At 43.9% G+C, this 24,850-nt stretch overlaps 2 protein-coding genes across 5 annotated transcripts; both read left to right on the forward strand.

The window, feature by feature from the left end:
- The first annotated feature begins 8,682 nt into the window (after positions 1 to 8,682).
- LOC103700493 (E3 ubiquitin-protein ligase RHA2A-like) lies at positions 8,683 to 13,043 on the forward strand. 4 transcript variants are annotated; one of them, XM_039119300.3, is made up of 5 exons: positions 8,683 to 9,403; positions 9,477 to 9,568; positions 9,655 to 9,713; positions 10,867 to 10,917; positions 12,598 to 13,043. In XM_039119300.3, the coding sequence occupies exons 1-5, from the start codon at positions 9,059 to 9,061 to the stop codon at positions 12,672 to 12,674; spliced, it is 624 nt and encodes a 207-aa protein (XP_038975228.2). In that variant the 5' UTR covers positions 8,683 to 9,058; the 3' UTR covers positions 12,675 to 13,043. The 4 variants fall into 4 exon arrangements, with proteins under 4 accessions (XP_038975228.2, XP_089786861.1, XP_038975229.2 ...); XM_039119301.3 differs by having other exon boundaries at positions 8,684 to 9,403; positions 11,576 to 13,043; XM_089930735.1 differs by having other exon boundaries at positions 9,477 to 9,713; positions 11,576 to 13,043.
- Positions 13,044 to 15,888: 2,845 nt separating this feature from the next.
- Positions 15,889 to 17,794, forward strand: LOC103717956 (7-deoxyloganetin glucosyltransferase). The gene is made up of 2 exons (XM_008806540.6): positions 15,889 to 16,634; positions 16,733 to 17,794. Exons 1-2 carry the CDS (start codon positions 16,124 to 16,126, stop codon positions 17,653 to 17,655), a joined length of 1,434 nt encoding a protein of 477 aa, XP_008804762.1. The 5' UTR covers positions 15,889 to 16,123; the 3' UTR covers positions 17,656 to 17,794.
- The last annotated feature ends 7,056 nt before the right edge of the window (positions 17,795 to 24,850 follow it).

Consider the following 24,850-nt stretch of genomic DNA (forward strand, 5'->3'; position numbering starts at 1 on the left):
CCTCTTGATAGGCTGCCCCAGTTCATTGCAATGTACCACAATCTTCTCATCCTCATGTAGGCTCCACACGTCCCGTGCTCGAGTGGGTCCTCGTGTCCTCCTCACTCTCCCTAGTCCATCTATAAAAATAAAATAAAATATCCATTTACTAATTAAAACATTAAAGGCAAATGATTTAATATAATTAGATTGTAAAAAAAATTAATATATAAAATGTAAATCAAATTACCCTGGATGTTCACGTCATCCATGTCTGGACAATCAGCAGGTGGCACGTGCTCAGACTGAGACTCGTGCTGAGAGTGAGACTCGTGCTGAAAATGGAACTCGTGCTGCTAGGGCTCGTCAGGCTGCTGGGACTGCAGGGACTGATCGGAAGAAGATCCCACGGACGTGTATTGAAACTCAACATCTTTGAATCGTTTTCTTCGCGGCATGTTGTTACCTCGTATGCACAAAAAGAAGCAATACTAGTTAAATAATAAATAAAATCTAAATGAATTGCTAATTAATTTAATGTGATCAGCTGAGCAATTGAAATTGACCTTGTCAACAATTATCTTGCAAAGAGATCATAGCAATCCTATAATCACAAAGAACCTTTCTATTGCCAATATGGCATACGGCAAATGGCACAAAGAGAGAAGCATATGATTTGGGTGTGGATAGCACCATTGCTCCCTTGTTGGCCAAAGGAGATAGCATGTTATATTTCAGACAGGCCACGTCTCAATCAGTTCCTTGGGCTATTCTATGATTACTTGAGGCTTGAAGGTTCGGCAATCTCTGAACATTCTCAGTGGTCCTGAGACTGGAGTTCTGTAATGGACTTTTTCCCACCTTCTTGTTCTCAATCATCAAAATAAACTCTCTTGATAGTGACAGCAACAGAGTAATGCATATGTTTATTTAGAGGGGAAAAAAGCCAGAGTAATCTATAGGTCATTGGTGTTCCGCAAATATCTATAAATGTTGTAATTGTTTCAACCAGTGCATTATCATACTTGGAGAATTTCGAATAACATTGTTAAATTTGACTGCACAGCTTCTCATCAGTTATCACTCATTCCCTTTTTCCTACAGAGTAAAATTTTTATCAACATTCCTTCTTACTGATTTCTTCTTCTGAGAACAACCAAATGTAATACCCTATTGGAGGTCTGAATAAATTAGCATGCTCTCAGATTATGACAGCAGTTACTTCTGACAACCATGAACCATCTAACTCTGCAAGCATGATGAGATTTGCTTAGCAGGATCCCACCAAATACTAATCACTAAAATTACTATACTCATGTATTACAATGAAATAGCTGTTGGTCCTTAGTTGCAGAATTAATGCTGTTCACTGTATCAAATGTTTGGATTGAAAAAATCAGCCTGCCAACTTTTCAGCAGATGGTTGAACAAGGTTTCATGCTTTTCTCCATGCAGGTTGCTGTGCTTTTTTTTTTCTTCAAAGTGATGATAGAGACAGTACAACCTTCATATTCATTGGAAACAGATTCAATTCCATTTCCTCAAAATGAGGCAACTGGCAAGAAACAAACAAGCATATGCACATGAACACACTTCAAACTAGTTTCTGAGTGATTTCCTGTCTGGCTTCCTATTCTTTTCCCACAAAAAATAAATGAAAGGTAAAAACAAATACAAAAAAATAAAAAAAATATTAAAAGAGTAAATAATATTACAAAAATGAATAACGAGGAAGAGGTATAAAAAATCATGAGCTTTTACCAAATTGATGAAAAGAATGAACACAGTTGGACTCTTCTGGAAAATTTGTCAGACTCCTATTCTTCTTTGTTGCTGTCATCATGTAACCACCACCATCATGCTCGTGATCATGGAAAGAATCTGCTGGTCTGAACAATGATAGTGTTGAGCTTGATATTCAAATAACCCAGCCTGTGGGAGGCATAAGTGTATTGGAAATCATTGCTCCTGTTATATTAGGATTTTATTCCCGGTTATCATTTTAGGGCTGTCCTACTTGTTTATCCCAATATTATCTCTAGTAGAATAGGGATTTTGTCTCTAGGGAAATAAGCACCACAAATCACCGCAAATAAGATCAGAAGTAACAGACAATACATCATGCATATAAATAAGAACTTCTATGGACCAATCCACGAGCTACTAATATTTGGTTAATTCTAAAATTTGAAATGCCGGAGAGGGTTGGCGAAAAAACTCATCTGCTATTAAATGCCGGAGAGGAGAAAGGAGGAGAGGAGCTTGCCGTCGAATGTCGCTCGGCACCGGAGAGGACAAGGGTCGGCCGCTCGTCGTCGGAGAGGAGGGAGGAGGAGAGGAGCTCGCCGTTGGACGTCGCTCGGTGCCGGAGTGGACAAGGATCGGCCGCTCGTCGTCGGAGAGGAGGGAGGAGGAGAGGAGCTTGCCGTCGGACGTCGCTCGGCGCCGGAGAAGACAAGGGTCGGCCGCTCGTCGTCAGAGAGGAGAGAGGAGGGGAGGAGCTAGGGCAAGCCTTGATCGGGATGCAGAATGAGGAGGAGGGGAATGGCCACTAGGTTTTGCATATAAGCCTTGTCAATTTTACTTCTGACGACGCGTATAAGTGTCGTCTTAGGACATAGTCTACGACGACGCTAATTAGCGTCGTCTATGGCCGACGCTTTTTGAAAGCGTCGGGAGATTTGGGCGCGAGTCGGAAAATCGCCGATGCTTAGAGAAAGCGTCGGCAAAAAAGAGTCGTTAAAGCACGATTTTGTTGTAGTGTAGGCGAGTTCGCCGCCTCTTCATCCTTCGCCGCTGCTAAGGGCAGAGCAGGGGAGGAAGGGAGAGAGAGGCGAGCAGGAGAAGGTGATGGCATCGCGCGTTCTTGAGAGTAGGGGAGAGAGTCGCATTCCTGAGAGCTGGTCAGGGAGACCGCCTGGAACATGCTCAGAGTGTCGAGGACCAAGGGCTCGAAGAGATTTGTAAGGAGAGATGGGGAGGAGGTTAGGGATTTGAAGGAGAGATGGGGAGGGGGTTAGGGATTTGTAAGGAGAGGGAGGGGGCTAGGGTCTCTGACAACGCTTTTAAAGCGTTGTTGGGAAGGGGGTTTGTTTTGGTGGAAGAGAGAATGGGTCTCCAACGATGCTTTTTAAAGTGTTGTTTGGGAGGAAAAGAAAAAGAGTAAAGCCTTAGCCTCTGACGATGCTTTCTAATGTGTCGTTGGAGAAATCGTCCTCCGACGACGCTTTCTAAAGCGTCATTGGAGGAATCAGCCTCCGACGATGCTTTCTTAAGCGTCATTTCTATTTTGGTTTCCGACAATGCTTTTTAGTGTCGTCTAAGTCAGACTTCCCACCAAACTATCGATATCTTTCGACGTTATTTAGGAGCGTTAGCAAAATTTGGCATGCCAGTCAAATTGCCGACGCTTCTTCCTAGCGTCGGCAGTTGGGTGTCGGGAATAACTATTTTTCTATAGTGAGTCCAAGGAGCTCGCTACCGAGGCCACCAAGAAGGCCGACAGCATCCACTCTGAGGCCCTTCGCACCGCCAACCAGATCAAGACCCTCACCGTTGACCTCCCTAGCCTTCATATCTTCCCCCTCGTGCCAAGTAGATCCGCAGTGCTGGACCCGGCCTGGGATCTCGACGGCATCACCAAGGAGCTTAAGGAGTTCGTCAAGGGCATCACCCTTAGCACCTTTCATGATTTCCCCATGGAAGGTATGTCTCTTGAATGAATCTTTTTTAGAATGTAATGGATCTATGAGATACATTCATTTTGCTTGGATTTATGTGATTAATTTGCATAATTTTTAGGTTATTTATCGTAGTGACAATCTTATAAGGAATAAGATGGAAACCAAGATGAAGATGAAGACTGCAGCATCGAAGATTGCAAAGAAGCTACTGCGGCCAAGGGATGCTTTCATTTCTAGTGTAATTTTTAATTTTTAATTGTTAAAAAAAAACAACAATAAATTGAGTATTTGTTATTGTTTCTGTGTTATTTCTTTTTTAATTTTATTTTTTTTATCTATCTTATGCTATTAGAAGAAGCAGAATCAGAAGGAACTAGTAATGGAGAACAGAAATTGGACTCTTTTTCTTTAAATTAAGTTTGTTAATCTCTCTCTACAGATTTTTTTTGCCTCAAAAAAATTAATCTGGCTTTTTATTTTTTAAAAAAAATAATTCTATCGATGTTTTGAAGCGTCGTTAGAAAAAGTATTGCCGATGCTTTAACTTCTATTTTTGCCGACACTTTTGAAAAGCATAGGCAATTTAGTTCTTCACTCTAACATAGGCAACATTTTAGCAACGATTTTAAAAGCGTCGAAAAGAAAATTACCGACGCTTATAAGTATCGGTAAAGATCATCGAAAGTATCGCCAAAGCGTTGCCTATGTTAGAGCGATATCACTATGGATTTTGTGACTAGCTTGCCAAAAAGTCCACAAGATAATGATGCAGTGTGGGTAATTGTTGATCGGCTAACTAAGTTAGCACATTTCTTACCGTTCAAAGTCGGTTTGTCCTTAGAGAGATTGGCAGGTTTATATATATAGTAGTTTGTGAAGCTTCATGCAGTTCCAGTTATCATTATATTAAATAGAGACAGTAGATTTGTTTCACAATTTTGGAGAAGTTTTTATAAAGTCCTTGGAACCAAATTGAGCTTTAGCACAGCCTTCCATCCTAAAACAGACAGTCAAAAAGGACCATCAAAATTTCAAAAGATATGCTGAGAGCCTATGTCAAAGTGGATGGGATAGTCACTTGTCACTAGTGGAGTTTGCTTACAATTATAGTTATCAAGCAAGCATACAAATGGCTCCATTTGAGACGTATGGTCGGAAGTGCCGATCTCCTATTTATTGGAATGACGTAGGTGAGTAAAAATTATTAGGCCCAAAGACAGTGCAATAGACTATGGCTAAGATTCAAGTGATCAGAGAACAACTCCGTATAGCTCTGAGATGACAAAAAAGTTATGTCGATAATAGAAGGAGAGAGCTGAAATTTCAAATTAGGGATCATAATTTTCTCAAAGTGCCTCCCACTAAAGGTGTGATGAGATTTGGAGTTCGTAGCAAATTGAGCCCTAGGTATGCTGGTCCTTTTGAGATTTTCGACAAGATTGGAGAGGTGGCATATCGAGTGTGCACAACGTATTTCATGTGTTAATGTTGAAGAAATATATTCCAGACCCAAGTCATATAGTAGCATATGAGCCGTTGCATCTTATGGTATCGAACCATTCATTTTATAAAAGTACAATGGAACAATCATTCAAAAAGAGAGGCCACTTGGAAGCTCAAAGAAGAGATGAAGGTCAAGCATCCGCAGCCTTTTGAAAATTTAGGTATGTTAATGCTGAGTGATTGTTGATCCCCTATCTGATTTTGATGAGCCCAAAATACTTGAGTATATTTCATATTGTACTAATGAATTCAAGTAAGTGTTTCAGGTAAAATACTTTTAAACTTATAAGAATGCCTTAGAATATGGTTTAGGAAATTCAAGTTTAACTTTACTCATGTTTGGAACCATTAAAGTATTTGCTTTGCTCTCGAGTGGACTTCCAGAATTCACGAATCGACTCTGGCACATGGTTACCTTCTGGCACTTCCTCAAGCCAGCTCCCAAATGAGGCGAGTCAGTAAAAATAGGAAGCAGTTTTTTCAAGTACAGAGCGCGAGTCGACTCCAACTGTTCATGAGTCGACTCTTACAGAAAAGACAAAGAGGTGATTTTTAAGGCACAGTGCTCGAGTCGACTCCAACTCTTCAAGGACCGACTCTTACAGAAAAGTCAAAGAGCAAGTTTTCAAGGCACAGTGCTCGAGTCGACTCCCACTGTTCACGAGCTGACTCTTACAGAAAAATCAAAGAACAAATTTTCAAGCTACGGTGCGCGAGTCGACTCCCATAAGTTTTGACTCGTCTCCCGCAAATTGAAGTTGAAAAGTAATTTCTTTGGCACAGTGGCCGAGTCGACTCCAACTATTCATAAGTCGACTCTTACAAGAAAAGGCCGAGAGCAATTTTGCATAGACCAGAATGCGAGCTAACTCCGGAATTGGTTGAGCCATCTCCTATAGAATAGCTGGTAATTCACATTTGAAAATGTCGTAGGCGAGCCAACTCCCGATTCCTTCGAGCCGACTCTTACAGGATCGATAGAGAGCCAATTTGTAAGAACCCGATTTCGATTCGACTCCAGATTTTCACGAGACGTCTCCTGTTTCAGCCGAGCTAACTCCAAGATGGGTAAGTCGACTCCGATCCCAACGGATACTTTGTTAGGACGCGCAGTTTTGTCAGAATGACTCTTTTCTCCTCTCTAACGGCTAGTTTTCGAGAAGTTAAGTTATAAAAGGTGGTTCTAAGTTTAAACAACAACAAGAGAAAAAATTCATTAAGAGCATTCAAGTCTATCAACCACTGAAGGAGAGTTAGAGCCATTCAAAACGAAAGGAGGAGTTATTGCATCCCAAGCGATTTCAAAGCACTCCTCACATTAAAGGCTCATTGAAGTAGTCCTCAACTATCAGTGCATTCAAGAGAGGATCCAGCAAAGGAGAAGCAAAGTCTTCCATCGGTAAAATTTGTTTGAAGGCTTCTTCCTTTATATTTTCTTTATATTGCTATATCTGCTTATTTAGAAGCTTATAATCTTTAAACTTTATTTCTCTGTTATTTGTTACTTGATTCAATCAGGAGATTGAATTAAGGGGTAAAGGTTTGTTGGTGAGCCCGTAAAACTAACGGAATTTTTTGTGAGCCCAAGAAAACAAACGGAGAGGTTTTAGTCAGTGAGCCAGGAAAAATCGATCAGGTTCGTTGTGATCCTGCAAAAACAACAAGTTAGGTTGTGAGTTTGTAAAATAACTGTGTTGTAATCTTAAGATTATAGTGAACTCCCAAGAGAAGCTTGGAGAGTGGACGTAGGAGCAAGGGTTGGCTCCGAACCACTATAAAAATCTTGTGTTTGTATTGTGATCTATCTTGCTTTACTTCTTTACTGCTTTCTTATAGATTACTCAATTCCATTTGCTTAAAATCAAGAAAGCTTTCATTAATTACATTAGATAAAATTTGAAGAATCCAGTTTTAATTAGAACCCAATTCACTTCCCCCCCCCCCCCCCCCCCCCCCCCCCTCCTTGGGTTGTCTTCTGGGCAACAGTTAATTTCAAGAACGAAATTATTTAAAGGGGCGAGAATGTGAGGGCCCGGTCCACTAACCAGCCCACACATAATTTGGGCCGCAAGCCTAGCATGAGTAACGGCTCACACGGCCTGCAGATGGAAGAGGAAAAAGAGGACTCATATTCAGAGACTGAGGAGCCAATCCTACCATGATTAAGCCTTGAATTTCATCTATAAAAGGGGCTCTTCCCTCTCCTCCAGGATTTGTCTTTGGAATCCCTCAATTAGAGAATGAATTTCAGTTTATTACCATGGAGGATCTCGAGGATTTTGCCGTAGAGCTCACCAGAGGTAAGTTTTTGTTGACATCCCCTTGTTGCCAGTGGACCAATCTAATAGCCGTTTGCCACATTACCCTCCTTGTATCTAAACTATTCAAGATCAAAGGGTAAGAATTCATCCTATAATCGGCTACATACATGCCTCGGATTTGGATTGGCCCACTAGATCTGGTCCATCGAATAATTTTCTTACTTAGAATAACTCGAATCTTTCTTGTCATAAAAGCACCTCCTGCACTTCGATTTCGAACGATTGGATGCCTTCATGTAGGCTCTGAGGAGTGGTTTCCACCATACTTTTCGCTTTGAGAACTTATGGTTGTTAGTTTGATAGTCCAGACATGTTGTCCACGATGCTTGGCAAATTCATACTACTGGGTCTCCCACATATAACGTTTCTCAGAAGTTGAGTGCCACTGGAGATTTTCATTTTTTTGTTGTGATTAAAAGGGTGGTTATGGACCACCCATCTTTTATTGATTGAGGCAAACAATAAAGAATACAAAAAGGATTAATAAGAAGTATGGTTGCCAAGTAGAATAAGACAACTTGTGAGAAAGGAACAAAAGAAGTTACAAAAGAGAGAATTCAGAGTGCCACCAGAGCTACTTTTGCAACTAGGAGTAGACAAGCGGCAATATTCTGAGAGCAAACTCAGCAAAGGGAGGCAGAGCAGGGAATTAGGGGGGTTGAATTGTAGATACTTAGGCGCCACCCTAGCAAGTGTCACAAATTGCTGAGAATGCAAGAAACTTTGTAGCTTCAAAAATCAAGACCTCAATGGCTGCAGAATGGGATGGGAATATTAGGTTCTATCACCAATTGACTGTTTTCAGAAGGAGGAGAAACAGAATGTTGTAGGTTATGAACTCGAAAAGGAGTGGAGGAGGAGGATTCTATTGTTGTTGCCTTTCTGCATTTTTTGAAACAAAGGTGGACTTCCTCTAGGGATCTAACACCACCAAGCTCTTGGCTCATGGACAGTACTATCACTACAACAAAAGAGATGTTTGCCGACTCTAAATTGCCGACGCTAGATAAAAGCGTCGGCAATTTCTTTTCTTGCAACAGTAAATGCCGATGCTTTGAGGGAGCGTCGGTAAAAAATTTTTCGCGGACGCTTTGGATGGATTCACCGACGCTAAAGAGCGTCGGCATAAGGGAGAAATGCGACGACGCTTATAAGCGTCGTCGGACTTCATATCTCCCACCACAAACCCCGATCGACCCTCTCCCTCCGCAGCCTTATATCCCTTATAGCTCACGCCGACCGACTCCCCCCTCCCTCCGCCGATCTCAGCCATTCCCCTCCTTCGAGCGACCCCAAATCGCGTTCCTCCGCCGCATCTCCTTCCCCTCCTCCCCCTCTCCGTTGGCCTCCTCTCTGTGGATATCTCCCGCCTCCTCCGCCGCAGATAAGCCCAAATCCCCTTCCTCCTCCTCCTCAATGCCCCCTTCAAAGCCCTCTCCCTCTCCCCCGCCGCCGCCCCAGACGCCCACTGCCTCTTCTCCCTCTTTCTTTCTCCCGATTCTTCACTCTGTAATAATTATTAAATTAAGAAAGGAATTAAATTAAAAGAAGGAATGGAGAAGGGGGAAAGAAATGGGGCTCCCGAACCGACTCCACGACGCCTCCAGCGACTCCATCCCGATCCTTCTCGTCGTGGCGGCCGCCGGGTGGGTCTCCTACCTCCGCTCCCTCCTCCTCTGCCTCCTCCACTCCCTCGGCCTCCAACGCCTCCACCCCTCCTCCGCCGCGGCCGACGATCCCCTCTTCTCCGCTGCCGGGTCCGGCCTCGCCGGACTCGTCGTCGTGGCCTCCTCCGGACGCCCCTTCGCCTACGAGGCCTTGCCGTCGGCGGCCGCGGAGGGGGAACGAGATGAGCCGGGCTGCGTGGTGTGCCTCTGCGAGCTCGCCGACGGCGACCGGCTTCGGCGGCTGGATTTGGTGAGGGAGTTATTTGATCTAATGGCAGAAAGAGGTGTGGTTTCTTGGAGCTGCATGATTTCGGGCTATGCAGAGTAACAGGTTCATGAAGGCACTGCACCTCTTTAAAGTGATGCAACTGGAGAAGAGTGCAAAGCCCATTGGGTTGGTGGATGAAGGGTGCAGGTACTTTGTGAATATGTCAAAAGTTTATGGGGTTCAGCCTGAGATGAAGCATTATGGTTGCATGGTTGATTTGTTGATTCGAGCAGGGTTGTTGGAAGAGGCAGAAGGGATCATCAGAAGCATGACAATGAAGCCAGATGTGATGGTATTAAACAATGCTGCTATAGTTTTTGTTAGCTGATGGTGCTTTAATATTAAAGTTTTACTACATTTAAATGCCCTAGTGGTTGCAATTAGATTTATTGTTTGGTGATTGAGTGATTCTATGCCAAATTAATGTCATTCGCTTGAACCTTGGCTGATGCTTTCAGCACAGTCTTTTAATAAATCAAACATGCCACTGATATGCAACCTGGCCTATCTGCTTGGAACTTGCTGGTTTGATCTGTTCATATGGATTACTAGAAGAACCAACCTTGCCAAACAATGTCCTGGTGGTTCCAATCAGACCTGATTTAATCAGCTGGTCTGCCAGCTCCTAAACTATTGATGCTCAGAGAATGTCGTTACACATTCAGTGAGTAGACAGACACAATTTATGTTATGTCAGTGGTTCCATGTTTAAATGATAATTTTACAAGGTTTGCTGCTAATGCTTGTGCCGAACTTTTGATTGCTTATTACCACCAATCAGATATTCTTAGAGTTCTACACTTCTAAACATCGGTGTGGCAATGACTATTCTCATAGGCTGCATTTCACACTCTCATAGCTCCAACGATGGATATTTTTCTCTGTGTTCACCATTTTCATTTAGTAAAATGATTTCCTACTCAAAAGAAAGCAGCACAATTACAAGAACAAAATATCAAAAATATATCATTGTCATAGGCTATACTTTTTTTATTGATGGAAATCTTTTGCTTTCACCTTTTGCACTTTGTGGTGAAGGGCATATTCTAAGATAAAATACCTGGTTTAGCTGGCACTGATGGCACTTTCAAAGTACTTTTCCATCATTTTGAAGGATAAGTCGGCCATCATTGAGACTTCCATTGGATCTAGGTGTCACATTATATGTAGCCTCCCCCATGAGCCTCAAGGCATTTTCAAAGAACTTTGCCTCAAGGCATGAGGCAAGATGAGCTTCCAGCCTACCAAAAAAATGTCTTGACCATGTTATCGTTACAGAATTTAGGATTTATGGTATGGATACCATAAGGAAGCCATGAATTTTGAAGGCTTAATTATATTCCAACGATTACCTTAAATAGGGATTAGTACTATGGATCTATTACCGATCACATTATTGCTCCCAAATTAAAATATGCTGATACATTTTGTTTATCCTTTTTCAGCAGAAGACATTAGAGAATTTCAAGAACATTATCCTATTATCTTCGCCACAGGTATCGTTTCTTTCTCCATTAATAATAATGGCTTCTTCTTTCTCAGATAGTTTTAGTTTGCAGTGAGAGATATGGGATGATTATGCTGTTAACGTACTCTTGAAGGCATGCCATAATACGCAGAAATATTGATGCAGACCTGGAAATCTTGTTCTTCTTTCCTTCACCTTTCTAATTATATTTCCTTTCCCCACCGGGATTCTTCAGTTACTTTTTGTAATCAAGGATAAACAAATTTGGATGAGACCTACATGATTTTTCTTTAATTCCTTATTTCCTTTTGAACTGTCTTATAATCTTTTAGTCCTCTGTTCCAAATAATCTAAATTGAATTACATATTAACAAATGCATATGATCAGGCAATGGGGCATTAGCTTCTGTAAAAAATTGTATGTCTTTTACTTTGAAGGCTGATCACACTCTCACATGTTCGTATTCTAATTAAAATTTCTGCTGTTATTTGATAGTTACTTCTTCTGTAGAGATGGCTATGTCAACAAAAAACAATTGAATGCCTAGATATTGTGATGTTCTAGAACAACTCAAATAGATAAACTTGGAAACTTCTGCTAGAGAAAATGTTTTGATCCATATGAATTTAATGCAGTTCTTAAGTATATCTTTATTTTTACCCATACTTACTGAATTTAATGTTAGCTTGAAGAGTGGGATTTATGCCCAAGTTTCATTCCTCATCATCCACAAATATTCCCAAGATCTCATCAGCACAGCAAGAGGCTAAGATGGCTGCAAGTATGATTCAGATGGTTGTGAAATGGGTCCAACTTTGGTACCATTCTGTTTAGTTCATGTGTAAATCCCTTACTGCATTCTATCCAATATAAATGTCCGGTATTTACACTTGACCTGGTACAAATAATTGAGATGCTTGTTTTTGGTAATTTGGAAATTGTTCCATGCTTGGACTGGTTAATTCTTATGCAGCCTCTGACAGTACACTTACAGGAAAGCACAAGGCACCGTAAGCCTGACTTTCCCACCTCTGAGGCTACTGAGCATCAGTATTTGGCTGCAGAATAAATTTTAAGGGGATAAGAAGAACTCATCCAGATATTGTTGAAATGATGCGACTTATTTAATAGGACAGAATTTTTTTGGCATTGGGTTAGAGGGATAAATACAAGAAATAAAGTATATTTAATGCTGCATAGGATGATGATTTGGATTTCTATTACAAGGTTGAATTTATCCTCTCATTCTTTTTGTTGTGTTTAGAGAGTGGTTAAGAATAAAAAAAGTAACTGGAGGGATAACTTTCCCTTTTCTATGTTGTAAGAATAAATTCCCATATGAGGAATTTAATGCAGTTCTTAAGTATGGGTTTGTGATTCATCCACTGTTTTTAATATTTTATGATTTATACATTAGTTACTCTTGCATTTTTAACATTTGGGGATTCTACAGTTATTAATACTTCTTCTAAATTCTCTTTTCTTTCAGAGAATTTGTTATGGCTTTGGCATGTGGTGCATGGGAGAGCATGTCATGCATTACTGTTGTTTGCATCAAGTTTTTGTCGAAAAAAACTTCATTGATCTGGCTCAGTCCCATGGACAGAAATTAGTGTTTAAAAAGAAAATCCTTTCAGACGAACGTATTGCATACTTAACATTGCTTGGGTTGAGTTAAGAAAGTTTGAATGTGTTGTTGTGTTTCAGGTTTAAGACTTAGAGGAAGGATACTTGCCGATGAAACTGGGACAGAGTTAGTATTGAAAGAGAGACCTGGATTTTGACTTCAATCCATTTACAGAAAATAGAATTTTCTTCAGCCATCTTGCTTTCTCTTAGTGCTGGTTATTTTATCCTCCCTTCTTGATCTGGCCATAGCTGTGGACATGTTGTACTCCTAATGTTTATAGTCATCATCTGACCAAAGATATTTATATACTACAAACAAGAGAAGTTCATGGTTCTGTTGGTTCTTCTGGTGGTCCTGATGTGGTGCTGACGGTCCTACTATAGTTCTCAAAAAGTAATTGATCCTTAGGTCTACCTAAACCATCTTTTTAGCTTTATAATTAGCATCTAATTTTGCAATTATCATCTGACACAGGACATTTGTACTAATGCACTATAAAGTAATGTATGAGAGAACTCTCATGTAGCAATGAGTTGTTGATGCTCTGCACATTGCTATTGATGCTTGCAGTGATTGCTGGATTTTTATTACCTGTATGATTCAACAACTGTTTCTGGATCTCTTTATTACCGCTGCTTGCCTCGGCCTTGTTGTTGTTAAGCCTGCGGCCTCTGCGAGTGTGGAGGATGCCTTGCATGTTTGCGGTCTCATGTCCTATTAACATGGTAGCCCCTTTGTTCTCACCTGCTAAGGTTATGATTCTTGTTGTGCCCTCGCTTCCCCAGCTGCTGCAACTTCCCAAGATTCAGCTTTTGGACCAATTTGGGCTCCTGAGTTGTTGCTTCTTGTTGTGGCTCGGAGGTTTCTTGGGGTGGTGAGGGAGATCTTGACCTTGTTGGAGTTGGAGATGGCTCTGAAGATCTTCTAGAAGATGGTGATGGTTGCTGCAGCTATGTTTGTTCTGCTGGCTGCTTCTGAGATGATTTCTGTGACAGCGACGGTGAGGGCGATGGTGGTGGAGCTCGAATCCTCCTGATCGGTATTTCTGTTGGAGTGGCTGATGGGGATCGGGATGGTGATGGACGCCTTGATTGAGGTGGGGATGGGGGCTGAGGCTGGGTTGCGGTGGAGCATGAGCAGCTGGCCATAGCGTAGCCACTGGTGGACGTGGAGGTGGTGTGGGATTCTTCAGGGACTCGTGGTAGTTTGATTTCTAGGCAAGAATTAATATTAAAAGCTTTTATTTTTTTAAAAAAATTAATATTCTAATGACGCTTTAAAGCGTCGTTAAAATTTCGACCAGAAATCAATTAGCGACGCTTTAAAGCGTCGCTAAAATGTCGACCAATTAGCGACGCTTTAAAGCGTCGCTAAAATGTCGACCAGAAATCAATTAGCGACGCTTTAAAGCGTCGTTAGCTACCGACGCTTTAAAGCATCGTTACATTACAGCTAGCAACGCTTTAAAGCGTCGCTAAGTTTGCAATTGCCGACGCTAAAAGCGTCGGGAAAGCCTCGACGCTTTTCAATGCGTCGGAAAAAAATTTCTCCACTGTAGCATAGGCGACGCTTTGCCGACGCTTACGAAAGCGTCGGGATGGTTTTTAGCGACGCTTAAAAGCGTCGTTAAAGGCCAAAGAAAGCGTCGCTAATGACCATTATTCTTGTAGTGTATCCATGTAGGGAAGTCAGTATGGATGAGATTGTAACTACCAAGGACCTCACCCAAAAAAACTAGCCGAAAGTTATTTTTTTGGATTTCTTAGTTTTATATAAGTACCCAAGATCTCCTCGGCGAATAACCGATGTAAGATTAAACACACGACCGTACGAATCCTCATAAAGATTTAGATAGCATTGGAGTCACTGGGATTGGACAAAAGTTCATAGTCTATTGTAAAGCAGGATGTGTATAAACTTGTATGTCATTTCTTCTCTATTTACTCACATGCCTAATGCTTGGGAGGCAACTCATGTGGTCCAGGTTTCCGAACCCTACTGAGCCGAAGCAATCTAACGTATAGATTATGTAATACTATTTATAAACTGATAGTAAGATCACTAGCTAACAAACTTAAGATGGTGTTGGCATCTCCAATTTTCATGCCCCACAGTGTTTGGAGCAGCCTTGTAATGTAGAAATATAATATTTATATTGATCGGACCGTCTAAAATCTTCATCTAAGAAGTTCGACTTGTTGGAAGGCAGTGTATAGAAGTAGCAAAAGATTGATTGGGTCATTCGGATGGACGATTGGTGATGGAAGCTCCATATGTGTGTGGAAAGATCTTTGGTTTTCAAGCTAGACTCTGGAATGGCTTGTCCAATGGATGCTGAGGATATTGATCTACACAAGAAACAACCAGTTGTTCCTACCTGATGGTGATTGGAAAGAAACTCTAATGAGAAACATGTTTCCAATATTCTGTTGACATATATGGATGGCCATAAATAGAGCGGTGTTTGGTACTTCTCTATTATTGAGTAAATTACTCTCTGACTAACATTTGCTAGGCCTAAAATACTTCCACTAAAAGGTGCCCAAAAGTTGTATCTTCAACTAGGATCCTCTGCGGTGTGCGAGCTATACCATAGGGCTGTGTAGCCATCGGTCACGATCATCAAAGATAGGTATCGTGTATGATACGATATATACTAGTGGGCCCGCTATGTTTGATAGTTGTGCAGCCTGCGATGGCCACCATCAAGAAATGGACGGCATATTTCATATATGTAATTCAATCAGGAAGTTGGAAGATTTTTCTCAATTTGCTTAACTTAATTTTCTAAAAGAAAATTTAAAAAAGATGGAAGAATTGTAGTAGTGAAGCTTAACTAATCCCCTTTACTTTTATTGGTGATTAAAAAAAATAAGATATACAATTTATGGAAAGAATTAAGGAGAGCTTAGGGGCAGGAGCTAGCCGGAGGTGCAGGCCAATAGTACGCTCCTCTCCCTCTCTCTTTTCATCTTGCCCAAGAAAAAGATAAACAACGTGAAAATGATTTTTCAATACGGCAAAAGGAGGCTTCAAGTACAAACTAACAAAACCTCTGTGTGTCCGCATGGTTATCGAGCGCATCCTTATCTCAATCCCACGGTCCCGATTCGGCGCACGATAAAATTATTTTATATATATATAACAGATGGATCGTATTACCTAATATAAATATATCCAAAAATTAGAAAGTAAAATATTCGAAACGGGATGGGAATGAACTGCAAATCAAAGTATAGAAATTCGGCCGAATGCCGATCTCTTGGCAATCCAGTTAGCCGACCTATCATTTTTCCGATAAATGTGCCAAACGATACACGCACTGCAACGCGTCTCATACTTTTACCACGAGATCCTTCTGATATTTTATTATGGAGAGGTGCTGATCAATTGACATCCTCACTCGCTGGTATCCCTGAAAAAGAGGTGACGCTGACACTCCTTCCCATGGCTATATAAAGCTCGGTAACCAAGCCCTTCACATCCACCAAAAAAACAGCCAAGCCCTTGACATCCTAGCCCTTGACATCCTTCAACCGAAACAAGGGGGGAAAAAGGGCTTTTACGCAAGCACGCAGGGAGAGAGAGGGAGCGGAAGGAAATATGGGTTCCATAGTTCCGGAGAGGCCTCATGCAGTGCTCATCCCCTACCCAGCCCAAGGCCACGTAACCCCTATGCTAAAGCTAGCCAAGCTCCTCCGTTCCCGTGGCTTCTACATCACCTTCGTCAACAACCACTTCAACCAAAACCGCCTCCTCAGGTCCGGAGCCATCTCCTCCCTCGACAGCCTCCCGGACTTCCGCTTCCAGTCCATCCCGGACGGCCTCCCTCCGACCGACACGGATGCCACCCAAGACATCCCCTCCCTTTGCGATTCCATCCCAAAAAATTGCATTCCCCCCTTCCGTGACCTCATCACAGAGCTCAATGACCCTTCCTCTCCCACACCTGCGGTGTCATGCATAGTTTCCGACGGGGCCATGAGCTTCACACTCGATGTTGCCAAGGAGCTCCGAATCCCCGAGGTCTTATTCTGGACCCCTAGTGCATGCGGCTACATGGGCTACCTCCACTACCAGCATCTCATTGAAAGAGGCATCTTTCCTCTCAAAGGTTACTAGATAACTTTCCTAGCTAGGTTAAATCAATAGATACAACCACAATATCGAGTCATCAATATTTACAGTTCTCCTCTCTTAATTGGTGCGCAGATGCCTGTGATCTCACTAACGGATATCTCGAGAGGCCCATCGATTGGATATCGGGGATGAAGAATGTCCGGCTAAGGGACTTGCCAATCTTTCTTCGTACGCTAGACTCCAAGGACATCATGTTCCATTTCTGTAATCATGCGGCCCAGAGATCATCCATGGCGTCGGCGATCATATTAAACACCTTCGACGAACTCGAACGTCCTGTATTGGATGCGATGGCATCGATGCTCCCTCCTATCTATACCATAGGCCCTTTATCCTTGCTCTCTCGCCAAATCACCACGAGCCCATTAACGTCGATAAGCTCGAACCTGTGGAAGGAGGACCCAACTTGCTTGGAGTGGCTCCAAGGGAGAGAGCCCGGGTCGGTCGTGTACGTGAACTACGGAAGCATTACGGTGATGACGAACGAGCAGCTGATCGAGTTCGCGTGGGGGCTGGCTAACAGCAAGCATGATTTCTTTTGGGTGATCAGGCCTGACCTTGTGAAAGGAGACTCAGCTGTTCTTCCACAAGAGTTCTTGAGCGAGACCAAGGAGAGGGGTCTGCTGGCGAGCTGGTGCCCGCAGGAGGCGGTGCTATCGCACCCCTCCATCGGAGTGTTCTTGACTCATAGCGGATGGAATTCGACGTTGGAGAGCATATGCGGTGGAGTGCCGACGATAAGTTGGCCATTCTTTGCGGAGCAGCAGACTAATTGTAGGTATGCCTGCACGGAGTGGGGCATCGGAATGGAGATTGACAGCAACGTAAAGAGAGAGGAGGTGGAGAGGTTGGTGAGGGAACTGATGGAAGGGGAGAAGGGAAAGGAGATGAGGAGGAGGGCGGTGGAGTGGAAGGAGAGTGCAATCAGAGCAACGCAGCCAGGTGGTTCCTCTTTTCAGAATTTCGACAGGTTGGTCAAGGAGGCGCTGCTTTGAAGAAAATGCGTTCATATGGCTATGCAATCAGATGCATGGAACTAGGACTTATGGAACAGTTTTTTCGCTATGGTTGTAATATGTGTTTTGATCCTGCTGTTTCTTTCGAGCAATAAAATTATCTTGTTCCTTGCAATGATATACGCGGATAACACTAGCTTAACTGACAAACGTAGCTTGTTCAAAATAAATGAGATCGGTAAATTATCATATGGGTGCCAATTGATATATAATTTGTCACATAAAAGTTAATTTGCAGTGGTAATGACATCTTTTTGAAGATTGGAATCTGGCCAATAAAAAATCTCACGCATGTTCTGCTGGGAGTATACCTTTTTTTTTTTTGGTAAATAAGATTTATTAGAGCACTCTACCATAAACACATCAGTGAGAAACAAAAAATAAAATATGTGCTAAATCGCAAAGTATACTTATGCAAGTCAAATGGAAAAGGCCTAGCATAGCCTAAGTCTAATCCACAAAAATCTTTTATTTCGGAATTTTCTCCGGATTTGATTTTCTCGAGTGAAATGGTTTATTTTCTTGGGTCAAGAAAAAAGTTCTGGTTGCGGGGTTCTAGTTTTAAGATTATATCTTTGTCAGTCAGTAGTCATTGCAACTTCAGCTGATTTATTACTAACTATTCTCAGCTCTTAGAAAAGAATGTTTAAACCCTGTTGATGCCATATTGTACATGAAATTATATATATATATATATATATATATATATATATATATATATATATATATATATATATATATATATATATATATATATATATATATATATATCTTTGTAAAACTTAAATAATAAGTAATTTGACAGAAAAATTGCTTGTGCGTTGAGAGAGTAGCTGTGATGAATACAAAAGTTTAAAAATTGTGAACGCCGCTGCCATTTTTTGACCTATTCTGCTTGTCGATCACTATAATCAACCATGTTACTATGAATATTCAATGTTTATAGACAAAATAATTATTGGATTCAACTAGGAGATAACAAGAAGGCAAGTGGAGTGGGGGATGCAAGGGATGATGCAACTCATTTTGGATTTCTCCTAGCAATAATAGAGATACAGTATATTACGCAGGCTAGGTCAACATCATGGTTCCCAGGTAACGGATCCATTGCCCTTCGATCCCCATCAATCAGGAAAGTTTTAACAAAACAAGATGCCAGCTTTTGTCGACAACATAAAACCCAAAGATCCTTGCCGTGCATAGGCAGCAAGAAATTAAGAAACTACAAGAGATGGGCCTCCAACGCTATCTTCAGCAAGATTGCGATTCCCCGTGTGTGTGTGTGTGTGTGTAGGTATGTATATGTATGCATTGGTCCAGGTATTGGATCCATTGCCCTTCTCCATCATTCGGGAAAGACTGACGAAAAAAGATGCCAGCTTTGGTGGTGACATTTGCCGTGCGTAGGCAGCAAGAAAGATGCTACAAGAGACGGCTCTCCAAGGCCATCTCAAAAACCCTTCAACCCAAGTAGATATTTTATTAACTGGGATCTTTTGTCTGTCCATTGCCTCGAGTCACATTCATAGACCATGACAAAGCGGCCGCCCATAGATTCCGTAATCAAGCATTACTTGAGGTTTGACGGTCTTGAGCCGGAGACGCCGTCAAGAATCGAAAGCGCTGAATTAATTATTCTGCAATCCAACGGGATCGGAGATCGCACTCGAGCACCAAAGCCATGGCCACCGCTCCTCATCCTCACTATGCCCCACATCTACCATCTTACTTCACCATCTTATCCGCAAATCGCTCCAGACAGCAACCGCAGGATGACTGAAAGAGATCGAGGTGACAGGATGATTGAACAGACTTGACTGGCTAACTCAACCCTATCACCTTTGCTCATCTCATGGTTTGATTTAGATGTTATCAGATAAATTTTTCTGGCTGCTGGTGGGTCCAGAATCGGACAACACTTAAAAAGAAAAAGAAAAAGAAAACTCACTAAAAGGAGGGGAAAAAAAAGTGGTATTTGATCTCAAAAGATGTCGTATAATAATTTTGATACGATATGAATACGTATATAATATACAATTTATCAGATCTTAATCCTAACATGCAGTGAAAAGTAGGGTAATGCTCGTAACTGTTAGAGCCATACTACATATCACCGTAACATTGCTCAAAGAATATCTTACTCTGCATGAGCTAAGAAGATGAATTGGCTTCGTAAAAATAGGGTCCATTTGGTATTCTTACTGTTTTTTATTTTTGTTCCTGAAATATCATAGGGAGATTAATGTTGGAAATAGCTTGAAGAAAACTTCGGCTATTTCTTGTTTTTAGTTTCACCTCAAGATTTTTACGAAAGAATTTAGAAAACAAAAGGGTTACATCCCAGATGTTCGGTTTTAGTTCAATAGTTTTCTTCTTGGGATTTTGAAAACAAAAACATATAACAAATGCAATACCAAACAGGCCCATAGCTAGTGGTACGTTCAACAGCAATCATCCCAGGCCTCCAGCCTGCAAATAGACTTAGGCCCGGTTTGGAAGAGCTGTTGGCAGTAAAACTATTGGAAGTAGAGCTATCTGAAGTAGAGCTGTCTGAAGTAGAGCTGTTATAAAAAGCTGTTTGCTGTTTGATAACTACATTCGTAAAGTGCTGTGGTACTTTGTTTTGTATTTGGTAAACAAACTGAGAAAGTACTTTTGCATGACAAAATTACCATAAAGGACATTGCATAGTATTATACAACAGAACATAATAAAACATAAAATATATTAATACATAAATATATGATATAATATAATATTATTGTAATATAAAATAATATTATTATAATATAGCATAATAGTAATATAATTGTTAGAGTAAATTAATATTTGGTAATATAACATAATATTAAATTATTTAACATAACATATTAATGTATTATTCTGGAATGTAATTGTTGGGGGAATATGGTTTTTCCCCCAGTGACATAATTACCCCTAAGAAGCCGCACAACCGCCGATCTGGTGCAGCCGAAGTCGGCGTCCGACCTCCGACCTCGGAACATCCGACCTCAGAACCTCCGATACCCGAGGTCTGTTTTTGTCGATTACCCACTACGGCCGTACCCTTCCGAGATCCGGCCGAGGGCCATATCCTGCCATTGCCCTGGCATTTATTGCGCATGACCCCTGCAAACCCCCAGTTCACTCCACAATTAATGCGGATCTCCGGCTTACTCCACAATTAATGCGCATGGCTTCTGTCATCTACGGACCCGCAACTCTCCACGGCAAGTCAGCCCAGCAGAGTCCAATCAACGATGATAAGTCTCTGATCTCGGCCATACCTCCGACATCAATGCAATGATTCGCCCGATCGCGTGCCACCTTGGGTCGTACGGCGACCTCACCTCCGACATCAATGCAATGATTCACCCGATCGTGCGCCGATCCGAACACCATGCCGAGCCGTACTAAGGCCTCGCCCCATCACATCACAGGTAAACCGACCCTCCTATAAAAGGGAGCCTTTGCTTCTCAGAGGGGGGTTGGAGACTGGGCACTCTACAAACACTATTCTTCTTCTTCCCATATAATTTGCCCCCCTTCTGACTTGAGCGTCGGAGGGCCGGCGCCAGAAGACCCGGCCACCGGCTTTTCTGCAGGCACCCGGACGGAGGACGCCGCCCGCCGACAGACCGCCGCTCCCCTGTGAGCACCTGCCGCTCCCTCTCTTCGACCGACGATCGCCCCCGGGTTCAATTTCCAGCAACAGTTGGCGCTAGAGGAAGGGCCCGAATAGCGATCATGAAGTTGAGAAGCAAGGGAGCCTCCAACATCTCCCGGCGTCCCCCGCAAAGTCCTGGACGCTCCGTCCAGAATTCGCCTACTCCGGCTGACCCGGTTCCTCAGGTCCAGCCGGAACAGTTCAATGCCCTGGTACAACAAGTCCAGGCCCTGGCCGCCGCCGTTCAGGGCCTGCGACGCGAGGAGGCCTTACCAACGCTCCCCCCGCAGGCCCAGGTCTTGCCGGAATTCCCTCCCAACGGCCCAGTTCTCCCAGGCCAGAACTTGCATGGCTCCTCCAGAGCCAACAATGAAGAGCGGACTTCTCCCCGGAGAGAGCTACCGGGGGAAGATTTCAACAGAAGACCCCAACCCTCGGCTGAGTCAGCCCCGGACCACCGTGAGCCGGCGCAGACCACGGTGACAATCCCACGGGCGGGGGAGCTCGACAGGAAAGTTGAGCATTTGGAGCGCCAAATTGCAGCGCTCCACAGTAAGAAGGCAAGGCAGGAGGGAGACTTTGAGTTCACTACCAAGTCCCCCTTTTCCCGCCAGATCGAGGATGAGCCGGTCCCCGCGAGGTTCAAAATGCCTCAGGTGGAGCCCTACAGCGGAATTACCGACCCCCTCGACCATTTGGAGAGTTACCGAGCCCTTATGGCTCTACAAGGGTCTTCGGAGGCCATACTTTGCAAGGCCTTCCCAGCGACTCTTCGAGGGACCGCTCGGCTTTGGTTTTCTGGACTAAAGCCGAACACGGTGTCCTCCTTCGAGCAACTCGGCAGGTAGTTCGCTACCAATTTTGCCGCCAGCCGACGCCACCGACGGACGTCAGACTCCCTCCTGGACATCAAGCAGAAGGAGGGGGAATCTCTCAAGGAGTATCTGGACCGCTTTACCGCCGCCACGTGGGAAGTTCGCGAGCTAGACCAGTCAATAGCCATGTCGGCTCTGAAGACTGGGGTTCGCTCCTACCGATTCCTCTTCTCCATTGAGAAGAGCTTCCCGGCCGACTTCACCGAAATGCTGGCCCGAGCCCGGAAGTACGCCAAGGCCGAGGAGGCAGTTGCCTCCAGGCGGGGTGCGATTGAGCCCGCCTCAAGGAAACAGAAGAAACGACGCGAGGAGCGCGGCCGACAGAGAAGCCGATCCCCCCGTCGAGAGAAGAACCTCCCTCGGCTGAGGAGCCCCCCTCGGCAGCAGGGGCGAGCTCAGCGGAGGACCCCACCTCGACCAAGATCTCCACCACGGCCTCGGACGTACCCAGGGAGGTACGAGAACTACACACCTGTCAATGCCCCCCGGGCCGAGATCTTGATGGAAATCGAGGGTCGGGATTTCTTCCGACCCCCGCCTCCTATGCGGGATACGGGAGTTCCCCGCAATCCCAGGAAGTACTGCCGCTTCCACCGAGACCGTGGGCACGACACGGAGGATTGCTTCCAGCTCCGGGACGAGATAGAGGCGCTCATCCGCCGAGGAGTACTCAACCGATTCGTGAGAAACCGACGCGAGGAAAGGAGGCCGGCGGAAAACGCCACGCTGCCCGAAAACCCGGACGACAACAGGCCCATCGCCGGTACCATCAATATGATCGGAGGAGTCTCGGCAGGAGCAGCAGCCCAGGGAGCCCCCCCGAAGCGCCTGCGTGCTGAAGAAGTCATCTCGTTCTCGGACGAGGACTTGGAAGGGGTTGAGACCCCCCACGATGACGCTGTGGTCATCTCCATGATTGTAAATAAGTTTGATGTAAAACGTGTCCTAGTTGACAATGAAAGTTCAGCTAACGTTTTGTACTACCATGCCTACCAAAAAATGGGGTTGCCAGAAGGACGTCTCCGGAAAATCAATGCCCCACTGGTTGGGTTCACCGGAGACTCGGTCCCAGTTGAAGGTGAGGCCAGCTTCCTTGTCACAGTTGGCCTCGCTCCCCGGGAGAGCACTGTAAGAACGGACTTCCTTGTGGTCCGTCTGCCCTCAGCCTACAACGCCATCCTTGGGCGGCCAGGGCTAAACGCCCTTCGAGCCGTGGTTTCAACCCGCCATCTGCTCATGCGGTTCCCCACCGGCCGGGGAGTAGGCGAGGTCCGCGGAGATCAGTTGGTTGCCAAGCAGTGCTACATGGCGGCCCACAGAGTAAGGCAACCGACCGAGGCGCCGATTCAGCCAACAGGCCCCTCACTACCCGTAGAAACCCTGGATGCGAGGGATACCCTTTGGAAGAAGCAAGTAGAGGGAGTGTTGGGGAAATATGGTTTTTCCCCCAGTGACATAATTACCCCTAAGAAGCCGCACAACCGCCGATCTGGTGCAGCCGAAGTCGGCGTCCGACCTCCGACCTCGGAACATCCGACCTCAGAACCTCCGATACCCGAGGTCTGTTCTTGTCGATTACCCACTACGGCCGTACCCTTCCGAGGTCCGGCCGAGGGCCATATCCTGCCACTGCCCTGGCATTTATTGCGCATGACCCCTGCAAACCCCCAGTTCACTCCACAATTAATGCGGATCTCCGGCTTACTCCACAATTAATGCGGATCTCCGGCTTACTCCACAATTAGTGCGGATCTCCGGCTTACTCCACAATTAATGCGCATGGCTTCTGTCATCTACGGACCCGCAACTCTCCACGGCAAGTCAGCCCAGCAGAGTCCAATCAACGATGATAAGTCTCTGATCTCGGCCATACCTCCGACATCAATGCAATGATTCGCCCGATCGCCTGCCACCTTGGGTCGTACGGCGACCTCACCTCCGACATCAATGCAATGATTCACCCGATCGTGCGCCGATCCGAACACCATGCCGAGCCGTACTAAGGCCTCGCCCCATCACATCACAGGCAAACCGACCCCCCTATAAAAGGGAGCCTTTGCTTCTCAGAGGGGGGTTGGAGACTGGGCACTCTACAAACACTATTCTTCTTCTTCCCATATAATTTGCCCCCCTTCTGACTTGAGCGTCGGAGGGCCGGCGCCGGAAGACCCGGCCACCGGCTTTTCTGCAGGCACCCGGACGGAGGACGCCGCCCGCCGACAGACCGCCACTCCCCTGTGAGCACCTGCCGCTCCCTCTCTTCGACCGACGATCGCCCCCGGGTTCAATTTCCAGCAACAGTAATATATATTATATTTATAGTATAATACAATAATAAAGGTATAAAATATTATAATTATTAGTATAAATTAATTTCTCATAATATAACATAATATTAAATTATGTAAAATAACATATTAATGTATTATAATGTAATGTAATATAATAAAATATTTATAGTATAATAAAATAATAAAGGTATAAAATACTTTTTCTTACGGAAGGGAGTCTGACGGCTAAGGTTCTTGGCTCCAGCATATTTTTAGGTTTATAAAGGGACAAACTGTGTAATTATTGTATTTTAATATGGGCATTTTTGTCAAAAATACAGCTTTCCGAAAAAGCTGAAAAC

This window comes from Phoenix dactylifera, chromosome 5 (assembly GCF_051530095.1).
Source record: "Phoenix dactylifera cultivar Ajwa chromosome 5, Ajwa_hap1_PhDact_Kaust_v1.1, whole genome shotgun sequence".
Classification (NCBI taxonomy): Eukaryota; Viridiplantae; Streptophyta; class Magnoliopsida; order Arecales; family Arecaceae; genus Phoenix; species Phoenix dactylifera.

Excerpts from the sequence above, each read along its gene's own strand:
- LOC103700493 (XM_089930735.1), top strand. The coding sequence starts at position 9,059 with ATGGGGCTCCCGAACCGACTCCACGACGCCTCCAGCGACTCCATCCCG. Across the intron at positions 9,714-10,866 it reads CAATGAAGCCAGATGTGATG|CAGAAGACATTAGAGAATTT; the intron begins GTATTAAACAAT and ends ATCCTTTTTCAG. Across the intron at positions 10,918-11,575 it reads TCCTATTATCTTCGCCACAG|CTTGAAGAGTGGGATTTATG; the intron begins GTATCGTTTCTT and ends ATTTAATGTTAG.
- LOC103717956 (XM_008806540.6), top strand. The coding sequence starts at position 16,124 with ATGGGTTCCATAGTTCCGGAGAGGCCTCATGCAGTGCTCATCCCCTAC. Across the intron at positions 16,635-16,732 it reads AGGCATCTTTCCTCTCAAAG|ATGCCTGTGATCTCACTAAC; the intron begins GTTACTAGATAA and ends ATTGGTGCGCAG.